General features: G+C 37.6%; 1 protein-coding gene across 10 annotated transcripts in view; it reads right to left on the bottom strand.

The window, feature by feature from the left end:
- The window catches only part of LOC147368971 (uncharacterized), a 513832-nt gene that overhangs the window by 175615 nt on the left and 318362 nt on the right, over positions 1-19855 (bottom strand). For all 10 annotated transcript variants that reach the window (XR_015167014.1, XR_015167021.1, XM_086410559.1 and 7 more), the window contains one exon: positions 13519-13602. Coding sequence is in view for 8 of the 10 variants with exons in the window: in XM_086410559.1 (XP_086266685.1) it covers positions 13519-13602 (84 nt within the window). In the remaining 2 variants the exon portion in view is untranslated. The remainder of the gene's footprint in view (positions 1-13518; positions 13603-19855) is intronic.

Below are 19855 nucleotides of genomic sequence, written 5' to 3'. Positions count from 1 at the left end.
TATTATATTTGACAAATATAATAATAATTTGCTTGTTTATTCACTCATTTTATATTTCTTTCCCTATTAGAATAAAAGACAAAAGTGTCTCTGTTTTGTTAATTATACAATCTTTAGCAACGAAAACATAGAAATATGGGAACAGTAGGTATGGAATAATATTTGTTGAATGAATGAATAATTAATTCTAAATATGGGCAGAAGTTGGCTTAAAGCTCAACATTCAGAAAACGAAGATCATGGCATCCGGTCCCATCACTTCATGGGAAATAGATGGGGAAACAATGGAAACAGTGTCAGACTTTATTTTTCTGGGCTCCAAAATCACTGCAGATGGTGACTGCAGCCATGAAATTAAAAGATGCTTACTCCTTGAAAGGAAAGTTATGACCAACCTAGATAGCATATTCAAAAGCAGAGACATTACTTTGCCAACAAAGGTTCATCTAGTCAAGGCTATGGTTTTTCCTGTGGTCATGTATGGATGTGAGAGTTGGACTGTGAAGAAGGCTGAGAGCTGAAGAATTGATGCTTTTGAACTGTGGTGTTGGAGAAGACTCTTGAGAGTCCCTTGGACTGCAAGGAGATCCAACCAGTCCATTCTGAAGGAGATCAGCCCTGGGATTTCTTTGGAAGGAATGATGCTAAAGCTGAAACTCCAGTACTTTGGCCACCTCATGCAAAGAGTTGACTCACTGGAAAAGACTCTGATGCTGGGAGGGATTGGGGGCAAGAGGAGAAGGGGACGACAAAGGATGAGATGGCTGGATGGCATGACTGACTCGATGGACGTGAGTCTGAGTGAACTCCGGGAGTTGGTGATGGACAAGGAGGCCTGGCGTGCTGCGATTCATGGGGTCGCAAAGAGTCAGACACGACTGAGCGACTGATCTGATCTGATCTGATCTGATGGGTAGAAGTCTAATCAAGTGTATTCATTCATTCATTACTAAAATAAGAAGATTCAAAAAATCTGTAAAGAACAATATAAAACTTCAGAATATCCAAAATAAATTACCAGATTTCTTTTTTATGTATGTAGGAGCCTCTAGGGAATATTTGGTTCTGTATCACTTAAGAAACATTTTATAACCTTGTAAAGTAGAAAGTAGGAAGTAGAAAGGCAAAAGTAAAAGTAGGAATGTAAAGTAGAAAGTAGGAATGCACAAGTAGGAAGTCAAGAGATACCTAGTATAACAGGCAAATTTGGCCTTGGAGTACAAAATGAAGCAGGGCAAAGGCTAACCGAGTTTTTCCAAGAGAGCTCATTGGTCACAGCAAATACCCTCTTCCAACAAAACAAGAAAAGACTCTACACATAGACATCACCAGATGGTCAATACTGAAATCAGACTGATTGTATTCTTTGCAGCCAAAGATGGAGAAGCTCTGTAGAGTCAGCAAAAATAAGACTGGGAGCTGACTGTAGTTCAGATCATGAACTTACTGCCAAATTCAGACTTAAATTAGAGAAAGTAAGGAAAACCACTAGACCATTCAGGTATGATCTAAATCAAATCCCTTACAATTATACAGTGGAAGTGGCAACTAGATTCAAGGGATTAGATCTGATATACAGAGTGCTTGAACTATGGATAGAGATCCGTGACATTGTACAGGAGGCAGTGATCAAGACCATCCACAAGAAAAAGAAATACAAAAAGGCAAAATGGTTGTCTGAGGAGGCCTTACAAATAGTTGAGAAAAGAAGAGAAGCACAAAAGCAAAAGAGAAAAAGGAGAAAAAAAGGCAAAGGAAGAAAGGAAAGATATATCCATTTGAATGCAGAGTTCCAAAGAATAGCAAGGAGAGATAAGAAAGCCTTCCTCAGTGATCAATGCAAAGAAATAGAGGAAAACAATAGGATGGGAAAAATTAGAGATTTCTTCAAGAAAATTAGAGACACCAAAGGAATATTCCATGAAAAGATGGGTACAACAAAGGACAGAAATGGTATGGAGCTAACAGAAGCAGATAATACTAAGAGGTGGGAAGAATACACAGAAAAACTATGCAAAAAAGATCTTCATGACCCAGGTAACTACAATGGTGTGATCACTCACCTAGATCCAGACATCCTGGAATGTGAAGTCAAGTGGGCCTTCACTTGGAAGGGAAGCATCACTACAAATAAAGCTAGTGGAGGTGATGGAATTCCAGTTGAGCTATTTCAAGTTCTAAAAGATAATGCTGTTGGAGTGCTGCACTCAATATGCCAGCAAATTTGGAAAACTCAATTTTTTTTTGAGTGGCCCAGGACTGGAAAAGGTCAGTTTTCATTCCAATCCCAAAGAAGGGCAATGCCAAAGAATGTTCAAACTACCACACAATTACACTCATCTCACATGTTAGCAAAGCAATGTTCAAAATTCTCCAAGCCACACTTCAACAATACATGAACCATGAAGTTGCAGATGTTCAAGATGGTTTTAGAAAACGCAGAGGAACCAGAGGTCAAACTGCCAACATCCGTTGGATCATAGAAAAAGCAAGAGAATTCCAGAAGAACATCTACTTCTGCTTTATTGATTATGCCAAAGCCTTTGACTGTGTAAATCACAAGAAACTATGGAAAATCTTGAAGAGATGGGGGTACCAGATCACCTTACCTGCTTCCTGAGAAATCTGTATGCAGGACAAGCAGCAACAATTTAACTGGACATGGAACAACAGACTGGTTCCAATTTGGGAAAGGAGTATGTCAAGGCACTATATTGTCACCTTGCTTATTTAACTTATATGCAAAGTACATCATGCAAAATGCCGGGCTGGATGAAGCACAAGCTAAAATCAAGATTGCCAAGAGAAATATCAATAACCTCAGATATGCAGATAACACTACTTTTATGGCAGAAAGTGAAGAGGAACTGAAGAGCCTCTTGATGAAAGTGAAAGAGGAGAGTGAAAAAGCTGGCTTAAAACTCAACATTCAAAAAATGAAGATCATGGCATCTGGTCCCAGCACTTCATGGCAAATAGATGGGGAAACAATGGAAACAGTGACAGACTTTATTTTTTTGGGCTTCAAAATCACTGCAGATGGTGATTGCAGCCATGAAATTAAAAGACGCTTCTCCTTGGAAGAAAAGCTATGACCCACCTGGACAGCATATTAAAAAGAAGAGACATTACTTGGCCAATGAAGGTCTATCTAGTCAAAGCAATGGTTTTTCCAGTAGTCATGTATGGATATGAAAGTTGGACTATAAAGAAAGCTGAGCTCTGAAGAATTATGCTTTTGAACTGTGGTGTTGGAGAAGACTCTTGAGAGTCCCTTGGACTGCAAGGGGATTCAACCAGTCAATCCTAAAGAAAATCAGTCCTGAATATTCATTGGAAGGGCTGAAGCTGAAACTCCAATACATTGACCACCTCATGTGAAGTACTGACTCATTGGAAAAGACCCTGATGCTGGAAAGATTGAAGGCAGGAGGAGAAGGGGATGACAGAGGATGAGATGGTTGGATGCATTAACGACTTGATGGACATGAGCTTGCACAAGCTCCAGGAGCTGGTGATGGACAGGAAGCTTGGCGTGCTGCATCCATGGGGTCACAAAGACTTGGATAGAACTGAGTGACTAAACTGAACTGAAACTAGAAAGTAACTTGTAGAAGACTGATTGTCATGAAAATAATTCTTATGCACAGATAAGTAAATCAATTCTAATTTGTGGAGTTTCAAATCGGCTCCCCAGTTGTAGAAGAAACCAGTTTTCTATTTATTTGGAAATTCATTTCAGTATTGGTAATTTATTTATGTGTCTGTTCTTTGGATTCTTCTTTGAACCAGTTGTAACATCTTGCCAGTTTCACTATTCAGTTTATGAATTAAAAGCACATCTTTGACATGTGTCCATTTTATGTTTATATGAGAGTTATAATTTTACCTTCTTTTGAAATTTGTCCCTTAACAATTTGAAGATATACTTTATTTTTTATTTTTTTGTATATGTTTGATGTGACCATTTTAGTGCTGGCAATTTAATGTTCCTGGGTTTGTTTGCTCATCTGTGATGACTAAGTGCACTATTATCTGAGATGTAAAAGGAGATATGGAAGAAATAGGTTGAAAGGCCAAGAGGAGTATAAACATGCAAGGATACTGGATGATGTGTACCCCAGTGTTCATCGCAGCACTGTTTATAATAGCCAGGACATGGAAGCAACCTAGATGTCCATCAGCAGATGAATGGATAAGAAAGCTGTGGTACATATACACAATGGAGTATTACTCAGCCATTAAAAAGAATACATTTGAATCAGTTCTAATGAGGTGGATGAAACTGGAACCTATTATACAGAGTGAAGTAAGCCAGAAAGAAAAACACCAATACAGTATACTAATGCATATATATGGAATTTAGAAAGATGGTAACAATAACCCTGTGTACGAGACAGCAAAAGAGACACTGATGTATAGAACAGTCTTATGGACTCTGTGGGAGAGGGAGAGGGTGGGAAGATTTGGGAGAATGACATTGAAACATGTAAAATATCATGTATGAAACGAGTTGCCAGTCCAAGTTCAATGCACGATACTGGATGCTTGGGGCTAGTGCACTGGGACGACCCAGAGGGATGGTATGGGGAAGGAGGAGGGTTCAGGATGGGGAACACATGTATACCTGTGGCAGATTCATTTTGATATTTGGCAAAACTAATACAATTTTGTAAAGTTTAAAAATAAAATAAAATTGTAGTTGGAAAAAATAAATGGTAGAAAACTGAAGGATGATACTGCCTTAAAAGAAGGCATTCATTTGTTAATTAGGACTCATTTTAGTTTTTGTAGGCAGAGGCCTGTAGGTCTGGTCTGAATGGGGACTCTCAAAGAAAATCTTTATATCTGGCAGCACTTAAATAATTCAGCTATTGGAACAAGTCATAGCAATTTAGAATCACATCTCAAGAAACTAAAACATGGGCATTGTTGGAGATTTTGTAGGTTTGGTTTCAGACCAGCATAATAAAGCTCATGACATAGTAAAGCAAGTCACACAATATTTTTGGTTTCCCAATGCATATAAGAGTTATGTTCACACTCCATCATAGTCTATTAACTGTGCAGTAGCATTATGTCTTACAAAAATATATAAATACCTTAATTAAAAAATACTTTATTGCTAAAAATGCTAACCATCATTTGAGTCTTAAGTGAGTCGTAATCTTTTTGCAGTAGTAACAACAAAGATCCCTGATCACAAATCACCATAACAAATACAATAATAACGAAAACATTTGAAATACTGTGATAAGTACTAAAATATGACAGAGAGACATGAAGTGAGCTCATGCTCTTTGAAAAATGGTGCTGGTAGACTTATTTCACACAGGATTGTCATAAACCTTTGATTTATTAAAAAGACAGTATCTGTGAAGAACAATAAAGTGAAGTGCAATAAAACAAGATACACCTGTATAAAAGAAAAAAATGCACAAAGAAAATACTTTGTAGGGCAAACAATTTTGAAGATCTACTAAGTAATGAAAAGCAGATAGATACTATTTTATGTATTATGCACTAAAGCTAACAGAGGGTTTGTGAGTGTACCTATTTGTAAGAATAATGTGAACATCATCCAACAAGGCCCCCCACTTTTCAAGGATTTTGCTCTCTGAGATCTGACATCACCAATGCCTTAATGTGGCTGAAATACATGAGAAGGCATGCAGCTACTAAGGAAAGATTAAAAATCCAGAATATCTAAGAATATTCAAGGCACAAAATTAGGCCTAAATTCCTTGACACTGGCCCCAGCAGCCACTGGTGCTAAACAGTTATATACCACTAACAACCAAGAAAGACAGATATACCCAGTAGCTCCAAGGAAAGAGCACAACCCCATGAACTGATGGTCACAACAGGGCATTAAACTGATAGTAGACTCATAATGGCCTTTTGCTCCTTTATTCACTTTTGCTACGTCAAGGCTGTATTTTGTCACCCTGCTTATTTAACTTCTATGCAGAGTACATCATGAGAAACGCTGGGCTGGAAGAAACACAAGCTGGAATCAAGATTGCTGGGAGAAATCTCAATAACCTCAGATATTCAGATGACACCACCCTTATGGCAGAAAGTGAAGAGGAACTCAAAGCCTCTTGATGAAAGTGAAAGAGGAGAGTGAAAAAATTGGCTTAAAGCTTAACATTCAGAAAACTAACATCATGGCATCTGGTCCCATCATTTCATGGCAAATAGATGGGGAAACAGTGGAAACAGTGTCAGACTATTTTGGGGGCTCCAAAATCACTGCAGATGGTGAATGCAGCCATGAAATTAAAAGATGCTTACTCCTTGTAAGGAAAGTTATGACCAACCTAGATAGCATATTCAAAAGCACAGACATTACATTGCCAACAAAAGTCCATCTAGTCAAGGCTATGGTTTTTCCAGTGGTCATATATGGATGTAAGAGTTGGACTGTGAAGAAAGCTGAGCACTGAAGAATTGATGTTTTTGAAGTTTGGTGTTGCAGAAGACTATTGAGAGTCCCTTGGACTGCAAGGAGATCCAACCAGTCTATCCTAAAGGAGATCAGTCCTGGGTGTTCTTTGGAAGGACTGATGCTAAAGCTGAAACTCCAATACTTTGGCCACCTCATGTGAAGAGTTGACTCATTGGAAAAAACTCTGATGCTGGGAGGGATTAGGGGCAGGAGGAGAAGGGGACGACAGAGGATGAGATGGCTGGATGGTATCATCGACTCGATGGACATGAGTTTGGGCGAACTCTGGGAGTTGGTGATAGACAGGGAGGCCTGGAGTGCTGTGATTCATGGGGTTGCAAAGAGTCGGACACAACTGAGCAACTGAACTTAACTGATACATATTTTTTGTTTCTCTATGGTGAGAAGGCAGGGAAAGCAATGGCAACCCACTCCAGTGTTCTTGCCTGGAGAATCCCAGGGGCGGGGGAGACTGGTGGGCTGTCGTCTCTGGGGTTGCACAGAGTCGGACACGACTGAAACGACTTAGCAGCAGCATGGTGAGAAGGAACTGGCTAACTTGGGACCGTGGAGTGGGAACACTTTTTCCTTGTTGCTTTCAAACAGTGCTGATGGTGTAACTGTTATTACTATGAAAATGTCCAGTTAATCAAAGAATCAAGGTATCGAATAAAATAATTTAAGTATGATTGGCAACCAGATTATTATAGCCTGAGAAAGGGAAAATATGTTTTGCTAATGAAAAAACAGATCAAAGTCTTGCTTGGATATGCAGGAACATACGGTCCATTTTCTCAGTATGTTTCTTGGCAGAGCCCTTTAGTCTGTAAAATTATGTGGCTTAAGTTACAAATTGAATGGTTATACACACCCAAACTTGGTGTTAAAAATCATTTATCTGAATAACAAATCAGTTTCCACATTTCTATCAGAAGTTTTACTTGCCTGGTAGAGGCCATACAAGCTAAGGACTAAGACATGTGCTTAGTTCAAGGGCCTGGAGTAGGGAAGATGGGAGAAATAGAGGGAGATATGTAAAGCTTGAATGGATCTGGGTAAGGCCACATAAATTTGGGTGTTTGAGATTTACTTACATAGTATGCATATATGCACATAACAGTTAATTTTATAATTCTTTGGACAAAATCTCTTAAATCATGCCAGAGTTTAGGTCTGTGTGGTCTATTCATTTCCAGTTTGAAAGTGAAGTCGCTCAGTCGTGTCTGACTCTTTGTGACCCCATGGACTGTAGCCCCACCAGGTTCTTCTGTCCACGGGATTTCCCAGGCAAGAATACTGGAGTGGGTTGCCATTTCTTTCTCCAGGGGATTTTCCCAACCCAGGGATTGAACCCGGGTGTCCCGCATTGCGGGCAGACGCTTTACCATCTGAGCCACCAGGTGTGTGGTCTATTCATTTCCAGTTTAGTCCTAGATTATAACTCTACCTCCTCCTCTGCTAGGTGGTTTACAAAATGTTAATAGGTAAAAGCATGACCAAGATTATGAACCAAATATCACACTGGGAAAGACATAAAAAGCAAATACAAATGCACCATGATAAATGCTTTCAAGAGGGTCAGCAGAAAATACCTACATTAAAAGCTAATTTGTTTATGACTATGGTCCACTGCTTATCTGCACAATTTATTAGTCACATAAAATATTTTGTAATTCTGTACTAGAATGGATTTGACAGATTTGTCCACACATCTTACATACACTTTGACAGGCTCTGTCTCTTTAAATTTAAATGTATATATATTATTTGCAAAGTTTCTAGGTTGGGTATGCACACTGTACATATGCATTATATGTATAGATAGTTAAGCCTAATTTAAACCTAACCATCACATTTCTAGGAAATGTGTTCTTCTTCTTATATTTTCCTTGAGTAATCAGAAAAAAATGCAGCAGTACTTATATTTAGGCACCTATCAAGATTCATTTTTTTCACTTTCAGTGTAGATAAATCTTTCTTTTCTATAAATGCATATATTTCTACACAGAAATCCCTCAGCTAATTCATGACACTTGACATTAATCACATACACAGATCAACAAAGACTTTGCTTTCATATAGAAACTAATTTAGAACATATTTCTAAATTACTGCTTGTTATTGCAGTCAATTTAATTAGCTAGCTAATGACAATATCTGCTCATAATCAAAGCAGTCAAAAATACCAAATTTAGTAATTAGACCATATAATTCCTTAACAACTCAATTTTATAATGGCAAAGTACAACACTTTTAGTCAATTTTCTTCAAAAACTCCTCTGTATTCAAAATTAGGAATTCCACAGTGTATTCTCATGACATTTAAAGCTCAAGATGGAGTGTTTAGGTTAGAAAGCACAGCTCCCTCTTGGATTCCATGTGAAATTGCTTGTAAGTCATATTACATTCTAAATCCATTTCCCCTCAAACCATTCTGAGGGTATAACATTTACTCTTTGTCACTAATGTTCTTTTCTGTACGACTCACCAATATGAATTGTAACACAATGAAACAATTAATCTTTGGGGCAATTTTAATGATCCTATAATTATACAAAACTGTAGAAAATCATGTTTTCCTCTTTATCAACCCAGATTCTCAGGGATGTTTTAATTCTAAGACAAAAACAAAAGGAGGGAGAATCTCTGCATTTCTAAGAACATCATATTAACAGGAATCTATAAACTAAACACAGATAGTGTCACAAATGCAAACTGACGTGTGGCATAATGGGTGGTGATGCAAAAATTCAGCCAGAAAGGTACGAACACAGGCTAATTTGATTTCTCCCAGCTGCCTGCCTTTCAATTCTTTATCTTGGCTATTGGGTTTGAATAAATTTCATCTCCCACACCACAAGTAATGAGCAGGCAATGACTTATGAAGCACAGAGACCAAGTTAAGACAGAATTAGAATACAATTTTAATGAGACGTAGCTGAGAAAGTGAAAGTGCTACACATTGACAGACTTGGCAAAATATCCAATATCATTTCAAATGTTCTTTCCTTTCTACAAAGAAACCGTCAAATATTAAAATAAAAATGAAAAAAAAAAAGGCTCCAAAGAATTCATTAGAGGTAGATTTTTAATGTGATGAGAGCTCAAAAAATAGAGAAGTCATTTAAGAAGTTGAGCAAATGTGACTTAATATGTAAACGTGTTAAGTATAAATAATCCTGTGAAAACAAACAACATTTTTTGGTTTCTCTGGAAGAAAGAAAAGTACATTACCATTCTGACAACATGTATCTGTTTGAAATGAGGTCCAGAAATTGTTGGGGAAATGGAGAAGAGACAAATATTTTCTTTGTTGCCACTTACTTAGAAGTCTACAAAATAATGTTATTATAGGGCTTTGAAATACAGTGAAAATAAGCTGATAATAGAAACAAGATAAACTCAGGCATGAAGTTCATTTTTTGAGGCTCAGTGGTCAATGTTCAGGACAGGAGAAAGAAGCTAACTGAGGTGGTGGAGATAGTCCCCAGAGAGGTGTAACAGGAAGTGGTCCCTGGCTAATAAGAAAGATTTGCACCAAAATGAAACCATTTATTTTCATAATAAAATAATGTGTTAAGTTCTATGAAACAGTTAAATGCCATAAAATAAAGAGGACAACTGAAAAAGTTAAGAACTCCAACTCACTATAGACAATATAAACGAATTTTTAAGCATGTTTTCCCACTCAGCTTATGTAAAGAATGCCCCATTCTCCTTACAAGGCCTGAGCCTTCTCAGCTGGACTGTGATGGAGCCTGGGTCAAACTGAGCCACACAACAAGAGTACTCACATTATGCATTTTAAATCCATTTCCCCAAACATCCTCTCAAATGTAAAGGAGTCTTTTTTCTCCCCTTGCTCCAACCTACTCCACACTGTTTCTTCTTTTTTTTTTTTTTTCAGTGATTACTTCCTGTTTTTTTCTAGTGCATAAAACATCTGTGATTTGCTGCAGGCACTCAGTATTTACAAGGCGAGACTCACAGCAGGTGCCACTTACCAAAAAAAAAGGGCTCCTGCAAGCATGAGCACAGCAGTGTTATTCCATGACCTGGGGGTCACACTGCTGTACTGCACAATGTTTAGCAAGGGAAGGCTTCTTCCATCAACAACTGATAAAACAGTGTTTTGTCTGGTAGGCTAAACTTTTTATGAAATGATAAACTAGGATCTAGAAATGTTTGAAAGTGAACACATGTGCTTTCAAAGTTATGGGCAGATACCTAATTCTGATTTGCATCCTGTAGTTAAAAAAAAAATGATGCCTATACCCCTCCCTCCAAAAAAAAAAAATAAAAAAATAAAAAAAAAAGAGAAAGAAATCTAGTAATTTTCTAACACTGACGAATAGTCTCCCTTGGTGTCCCCAGGCCTCATGCCGCAAATCCACTTCCTTGACTTTGAAGTCTGGGTCCTCTAAAGCTGTGAAATTTCCTGGATAACAAACAATGCTGAGGAAACTGTGTTGTGAGCAAATAAATTTGATAGCCACGGGACTTGTAAATGTAGTTTACATTTAACACCCAATAACAGTGACCAAAAAAGGGTGTGTGACATTTTCTCATAAAGGTCCTCATTCTTTAAACAGCTTGTTAGAAATTCAGTTAAAAGTCATATAATGGAGCTAGTTATAGTTTGTGAATCTCATTGGCTTTCTCCTTGTTGTTTTCCCGCATCCTCCACTAAAATACCTCATGGAGTTTGCTTTAGCCTGGCTCTCTACAGCAATATTCCACATTCAACATGCCCTCTTTCAGTGTTTCTGTTGTAACAGATTGTGAACATAAGATGCAAGAAATCCAAAGAATGTCCAGGCAATACCAGGAGTTTAAAAACTGCTTTCCCACATATGGCCAACAAATTATGTGTCTGGAGTGTTACAGGTAATCCGTTTGGGTGATCTATCTAAAATGATAGAAAAATTATGTAATACATTATATGATTTTATAAATAAAATAATACAAAATTGGAAGATGAACTTCCAGTTCATGAAAGAAGATGAAAGAATGAAGTTTTAATTGTCTGGTATGCCACGCCTTTACTATGTGTATATAAAGAGAATACCATCAGTTTATACCCATTCAAAATTATTAAAGAAATTTTGATTTTCACAAATAATGGTCTTATTTCACAATCCCCTTCTTACTTTCCCTTTCCCCTACCTCCACACACACATCTGGTTCCTAATTAAGAACTATATTTAGTCCTCAATAATAGGATATAAGATATTCTTGATCTGTCATTTGGTCAATTGCAGTTAACGATAATGTTCGCCTTATATTCTAGGTAGGAGGAGAAGGGGACGACAGAGGATGAGATGGCTGGATGGCATCACTGACTCGATGGACGTGAGTCTCAGTGAACTCCGGGAGTTGGTGATGGACAGGGAGGCCTGGCGTGCTGTGATTCATGGGGTCGCAAAGAGTCGGACACGACTGAGCGACTGATCTGATCTGATCAGATGGGTCTGATCAGCTGGAGGATGGAGCACACCCTTGTCATTCTCATTGCTCTGGGTTGTAGATCCTATATCCCACCCATTCTTTTTCTACTAACTCCTTCCTCCATTTTGTGTATTAATCTTTCCCCCAGTGGAATTATGCATACACCCCCATTGTAGCAGGTACTTAGCATACTTATTAGCTGTCAGCATTTCCCACCAGCTTCTTGAGGGCAGGCACCTGATCTTGTTCATATGTCTGTGTCTAAGGATTACTCTATTGATGGTCAGTCATCAAAAGGATAGATGTTGACATGATGGTTAATCAGGAGAGAGGGGTGCATAATCACTGAAGAAGGCAGTCTCCGATTCCTAGGAACCAGGAACCATAAATGGACACAGCATGTAAAATCATTCAGAGTACCAGAGTGACAGAATATGCTAATCATGCCTCTAACCCTCAACTTCACTCCCGACTTTCCAAAATGGTATAACAGAGAAATTAGGATTAGACTGAATCAGACTCTGTGAATTAGCATTCCCCTTCTAATGATATCAATACTATTTGGACAAAATAGGACAATTTCCTTAACCTCTCAGATGCAATTTCTCCTACTGAAAATATTGGGATAATAGTACCTACCTTATAGGATTAAATGAAATATCACATGTAAAGCATTTAATGCAAGCTCAACAAATCTTATTTCCTTCTTCTTTACTTTCATCCGAGGAGTTTCTTTTCCCTGTTGTATGTCTGATATTTAGAACCTTGGCCTTGTTGTCAATATCTAAGCAATGATCGTCTCAAGGATCAATAAGCCTTGTTTAGTTACAGTGTTTTTCACAGGTTCCCCAGCCACACTTATCATTGTGAGGGGTTTTTCTGAAAGGTAATTTCAGTTATTCTACACAAAGCAAGATTATTCAAGGAGACAAAGGCATTAATCATCTTCTCTTTGCTTCTTGTTTTCCTTGACCCCTATGGCAGCTTAACCAACATGCTCTATAACTGCTTCATATAACTTAAAGCTGGTTTTTGGCAAGAAGATAATGAATCCCACCTAGTTCATTTTCCTTGATCTGAAGGAGAATGTTTCTCCTGATTATGTTTACAAATTTTTAAATTGTGGTAAAAATTTATAACATACATTAAACAAACATGTTAAAATACATAACATAAAATTTATCATCTTAACTATTTTAAGTGTATACTGTAATAACATTAAATATATTCATATTGTTGTACTGAGTTAGCTAAACAATTTGTCCATTATACAAAAACTTGAACAAAACTTTTGGTCAACTCAATATAACAGAAATCAAGAACTTTTTCTTGTTGTGAAACTGAAATTCTATGCCCATTAAACAATAACTTTCCATTTTCTACTAACTTAGTACCTCTGATTATATTTGTAATTGTTGGTTTTGGTCTAGTTTAAGATGCGGTGATACAGAAACATGTATTTGGTAATAGTTAGAGTATCTTTAAAAAATAGTCATCTTTCATTGGAAAAACATCTATGTTCACAAAAGTTATGGTACATAGAATGCTCATTTTCTGCTGCACTTAACATTAATAATAAGAGTAATTACCCAATAAATATGGATAAATATGGATCTTACCCATAAGATGCTGGATGAATGTTGTAACCTTGGGCTGTGATTTGATTGAGAATAGAAGACGTAGAATGTGAAAGGTTGTTTTTCCTAAAAGATGGTGATTTTGTTAGAGGCAAGTAGATTACACGCTGTTTAACCATGTAACATGATTCTTGAAATCGTATTCGGATAATGGAGGACAAAGTGACTTTTTTGGCATTTAATCTACCACTTTTCAGCCTCATTTGGCATATTCAGATTCAGTCTGTATTAATAATTAAAGACTTATTTTTTTGGAATAAGTTACAGCTTAGAACACTAATTGTTAAACATGTACCGCAATGAAACCATACAACTTGCAAAAACAACGGAAGAATTTTACTTCAAATATTTAGTTATAATTATTATGACCATATTCTGCTTCCATTTTCGGATTTATCTGCTAATGTTTCATGATTTCAGCTAGAAATATAAATCTGAATAGCACATTTGCCTAGCACTGCCAATTTTTTTCTTGGTAAAGAGCCACTAAATGTTTTCTTTCATTTTCATTCTCCATATATAAATTAGTTCTTAAACATTAAAAACATTATCTTAAAAAGTTTCCATTATAATCTAACCCTGAAAATGATAAGAAACAAAGAAACACCATGCTACAAATGGGGAAATACTATAAATTCCATTATATAAGCATATTCTTAAAAAATCCCTCTCCTTATATATTCTTACTGATACATTTTTTCATGATAGACATAATTAAGATGTCCTTAATTTTATTACTATACCAGATTTTAAAGCCACAATAGAAAACGGATTTATTGTTGCATTTCTTAAAGCCAAATCATTCTGACAAGCTAAGGTCACTTTAGTTTAAACCCCAAAATGTTTTCCTCCCTTAGGAGGCTGGGACATTATTATTGTTTTTGTCAAGAAAGACTCGTGCATGATGCAGTCTTTCTCAGTGCGAAAATGAAAGGTGTATTCCAGTGTGCTGGGAAAGAGATGATGCCTCTTGCACAGACTTGGTGGAGGATTCACTGCCAGCTTCTTCACGGTGTGAACTCCTGATTGAAGCGCCAGCTGTGATCCTAGGTTTCAAAGAGACCTTGGAAATGGCAAAGCAAGACCCTGTGTTCCGAGCTGACAAAACCCAGTTGACAAGAGAAGCAGAAGCTATTCTTTCAGAATGCACATCATGGGGAATGTCATTGACGAAAAGAAAAGAGTGGGGGAGGGAGGAGAAAAGAAGGCTTTTGTGTGATATGACCCAACAGACCTGAAATCAAATTATAATGCCACAGAAATAGGAATTTTCTTTCTTTTCCATTGCATGGAAGACATTGTTTTGTCAATATAGATAAAATAAGTAGTTGGAAGAATATTTTTTTCTTTAGGTAGCCTCCTCAATATAATTGGATTTTCCCTGGCTCATGGTATTAACAGAACTATCTGTGAGCAACTCTTGGCCTGATAGGTGTAAGGAGATTCCAGAGAGTTCTAAATTATACCCAAACTGTCACCCCTGTCACAGCAAGGTAGAGTTAAAAGGCCTTTGCAACTACTCAGGAATGAAACGAAATAATTTCTCCCATAGGAGACTGGATTGTTTATTATTCCTAGCCTCCAAGCACTTTAAAATAATTTTCCCCCCTCTCTTTTGCTAACCTCAGCCATGGAGAAGAATGTGTATAAGGCAGTTATTATTTTGCATCAAAACTGTTGATATGTCCATTGCTGTCCCTTGGAGATTTCCATTCTCAGACGTGTAGACCACCCTCAGGCACAGGTCTGATCTGACCTCCCCTATGGTACCGGAGTTGGATCCTCAGTACTCACAGCGCCCCAGTTGCTGACCATGAGACAGTAGTCTGCTCATGCCCAAGCTTGCTGTGCCCAGAGTCACAAGAATGGCTTTATCAAGAGTGTGTCATGCAGAACCAAGCATTAACAGGATAGCAGTGTTCCTTCTCTGCCAGAGGACCATGTGGAGGGCAGCATTATGCTCAGTCACAAAGGGATGGCCCCTAGAGGCGCCAAAACAGGTCAGGGAAGCCCTTACCAAAATGCAAACTCAAATGCAAAATGCAAAATGCATTTGAAAAATGTGCCTTGCTAAATTCAATGCACTCTGGACCTTCCTTTTAACCTCAGAATTGCCTCTCGAGATACTGGCCAGTCAGTATTTATTTAGTGCCACAAGGCTAAGAAGATGAATTTCTGAATACTTAATTTTTTAAATAAAGATAAGCAGCAAAGCTTGTGATGTTATAATCAGGTTCTTATCTGTAAGACACTTTTGAATAAGGTAGGGTGTTAAAAACAATCTGTTTATACTAGCTTACACTGTTTTTGAACACTGGGAAATTTCTAGGGTGAATAGATTAATTTGTATTTTTTGCTGAGCAAATGGTAGAAGTTTTATTGGCTTTGTTTCTTATGCCAGAAACCTTACAGAAAGCTGGGAGGTCATCACGTGCATTGCTGCCTCTGAGCCTCTGATGATTCCAGTCATCTCAAAGGGATAGGGTTTTGCCCTCTTGCTTCTGATTTGTTGGCAATAGACCTTCAGCTAACAGTATATCTGCTCAGCTGAAGATGGAGTGCTAATCTAGAGGGACTCGAAATGGCTCTGTCATTTTCTAGATGACAGCTCCTATTTTCCACTGGCTTCTGGCACATGTGCTATCATCCATCTATGTCAGGAAGACACTTGCTTATCTGGTTGCTAGAAATGCTTTTGTTAAAAACACGTAACTGCAGTTCATCAGTCTTGTGAGCAAGTTGTTGACTTTGCTAAACTAAGTTTAAACTCTACTGTGGTTTTGTGATATGACATCTATTTTTATTAGATATTGTCATGATTATTTATAGTGTTTTAGAAATATACTAGAGTTTACAAAAAGGCAAGTTAATCAGCCAGTTGAATGGTGCAAAACAAAAGTTTTGGGACTACAGTGTACACATATTAACTCCATTTTTTGGCACCTCTTAATTAAGTAATTACTTAATAAAAAAGAGACAGAAGTTGAATCATGACCATAAGAAAACAAAATTCAATGCAAATAATGTGTATTTTACAACCAATGATGGTATTTTTAAAATTTTATTATACAAAACTGGTGATCTAATTATAACTCATGAAGTACTGTCATATATCAAAGAATATGATCAGCAAATATCCTTAATTACTTTTGTATTTAAACTGGAAAATATTTATTTTGCTGATATTCTTTTGGTTTTGACCAGTCTGTTCATGTCCTCCTGGTTCAATCAAGACTTGATCACTCAGAAGTTGGGCAAACCCTATCTAACTGGTCCAAGCTAACCCTAACCTTTCAGGAAGCTTCTGAAGAGTTCATATTCACCACAACCAGCTAAAACTGGTTCACACCACTTGGGCATATATTAACTCACAGTCAGTAGGGTTGTTAACAGTGATCAAAGCAAGGACATATCACAGAATCTTTCAAGAGTGGTACCTGGATGTCAAAATCAAGTGGTACCTGGATGGCAAAATCATTGCCAACTGGCCTCTCTCATCATCAACTGGCCTCTCTCTCATCAACTGGCCAGTCTGGATCAACACTTTCTTTCTCTTCTCACCCTTTCCTTCACACAAACACAGACTCATGGCTCTCCTGCTGTTGCTGGGAGTCTGCCACATGGCAGGGAGAGTCAAGGGATGTTGACTCAGCCAAGCACCTGCCTACTTTCAGTCCTGAGTGACTTTCACAGTCACCAGAGTAACTTTTGTTTGGTAGGAGCTGTTTTAAGATTTGATGCTCACCAGAAGTTCTGGCCTTGTAGAGGACAAATGATGCCAAGGGCCAAACCCAATACTACAAGGCTTTCCTGAGTGGGTCTAGTTGTGGGTGGGAAGTTATAAGGTGGCTTCTGGGTGTGCAAACAGCCCGAGTTCCCTCCACGCGTCCATTTCAAATTGATGAAGTGAATGCCAAAGAAAGGATAGGGGCCTGAACATTATAATATTAAAAAATAGTTGAGTACCATTAGATATGTAAATAAAGCCATAAAAGTAATCACAATGACTAAAGAGACCAAAATGACAGGCATCTCTCATAAGCAGAGGCACTGTATTGTATTTCTTGAAAGGAAAAAAAGAAAAGAAAAACAAACATTAAAAAGCGAAAAAAGAGAAAATGAAAAATCTTGGATTTATTTTCTTTATAGTAAAATGGAAGCATGTTGGAAACAGATTTGTCTCTGCCTGAAGTGGTGATGATATCAATTTTATGACAAGGAATTATATTTCTAAAAAATAAGTTGGAGAAAAGCTTCCAATTAATTAGGCTTGACACTGAAATATTGATGTTATTTACTCTTTTAAAACTCTCACAGATAAGTGTTTATTTTTTAAAAACCAAATTTTATGTTGTTTTGTAATTTATGTGACACATACACAAAATATATTAAAAAAAATCATTTCCCTCCTTTTCTCCTTCGATCTCTGACTCCTTTAAAAATGGATGAAACAATTCATATAAAACAGAAAAAAACAAATAAGATGTATATGAACTATAACCCTAATGATCAAGTAAGACTTGTAAACAACGAATGCTTTGGAATTTTTTTACTAACCTCATTTGACTATTTTTTCATGTCTTTTCTTCAACTATAGCAGTACAATTAACTGTTCATTAAATTTTGACAGTTATGCCTGAGATTTTCAGAGTCGTAGGTTAACACTTTCAGCTAAAAAAAAATCACCTTGAAATAAATATCTTTACAAAGGAACAAAGCTACTTTAAGTTGCCAGAACTGTAATATATCTGATGTAGAAGGAATATTACTATTGTCAGATGAGGACTAATACACAGAATATGTCCAAAGTGTTACCAGCAGTATTACCACTGTATTCAGTATTCTGAGAACAGAATCAGAAGAAATGGAATTAATCTGAGGGGAAAGTTATGGAAACATGAACAATTTCCCCAACAGTAAGTTAAGAAACACTGCTTACTAAGACAGGTTTCTTTTAAGCACCAGCATGGGATCTTCTTTATAGACCAGTTTTTACTTAGGCTTGGCACGTAGCTGCACATTTCCCTCCAAGTATGGAAGTGAGCAGATAACATATCCTCCCAGGGTTCATGGAGAGGAAGACCCAGATCTGCAAGGGAGATTTCAAAGACTACAGTCTGTACAGCAGAGAAAGAAACTTGATGTCACTCTAGCATCTTGCATAAATGCGGTGAGATCTTCAATACGGTGCCGAGTCTGTGCTGGGTCTCCTCATTCCTGCTGCTGCTGCTGCTGCTGCTGCTGCTGCTAAGTCGCTTCAGTCGTGTCCGACTCTGTGCGACCCCAGAGACAGCAGCCCACCAGGCTCCCCTGTCCCTGGGATTCTCCAGGCAAGAACACTGGAGTGGGTTGCCAGTTCCTTCTCCAATGCATGAAAGTGAAAAGTGAAAGTGAAGCCGCTCAGTCATGTCCGACTGACTCTTCGAGACCCTATGGACTGCAGCCTACCAGGCTCCTCCACCCATGGAGTTTTCCAGGCAAGAGTACTGGAGTGGGGTGCCATTGCCCTCTCCAAGAAGTCCTGTCATTATTTAAGAGAATTTCTTCCCTTCTTTCCTTTCTTCCTCCTTCCTTCCCTCTCTAACTCCTTCCGTCCTCCCTTTCTTTCCTTCCTTTCTTCTGTTCTTATTTAAAAAATAGTATGCATTACAAAGTCTGATAGCTCATACTTAGGATATATAGTAATATTTGAAGTATCTAGAAATATCAAATAGTTTAAAAAGAAGTAAGAAAATGCTTTGATTGTGACCTTTATGTAAAATACAAATTGAAACTTCCAACTTAGAAGTGTGTTAAGGCCCAGGGAAAATGAATAAATCAAACCCAGATAAATATGGGAAGGGTGGAGGGACAAATCCTATTTGTTTTCATTATTTTGAGTTCTATCGCATCAAACAATCGATGCAATTGATGCAGCCAACTAGCAAAGCACCATTGCATGTCAGTATCATTTTGTAGCAATGTGTCTAATAAGTGCTCTCAAGTCCCATTTTCCTGTCTGTAAACTGGAGTCACACAGCCTCCCAGGGCTATTGTGATGATTCTTGGTGAACCAAGAAATAGAGAAGTTTCAAAAAGGAGTATTTTTATTTTAGGGTTAGGGTTAGGTACCTTGGCACAGTGCCTACCCTGTAGCGCCCAGCTTCTGAGGCTTTGTGGATATACTTTAGTCCATCACAGCTACTGGTGGCATACAGGAAAACAAATCACAGGATACTGATCACTTTAGGAAAATCCCACATTCATCTTATTTTACCATTGCAGAAGTCTGTGGGATAACCTTAATATTAAAAGTGCATCAAATATACTCCTTGAGCTC

The sequence above is a fragment of the Bos grunniens genome, chromosome 7, assembly GCF_055505025.1.
Source record: "Bos grunniens cultivar Pamir isolate PY7600 chromosome 7, Bosgru_T2T1.0, whole genome shotgun sequence".
Taxonomy (NCBI): domain Eukaryota; kingdom Metazoa; phylum Chordata; class Mammalia; order Artiodactyla; family Bovidae; genus Bos; species Bos grunniens.
Note: the sequence above shows the minus strand (reverse complement) of the source record. Positions and strands in the feature narration are given on the sequence as shown.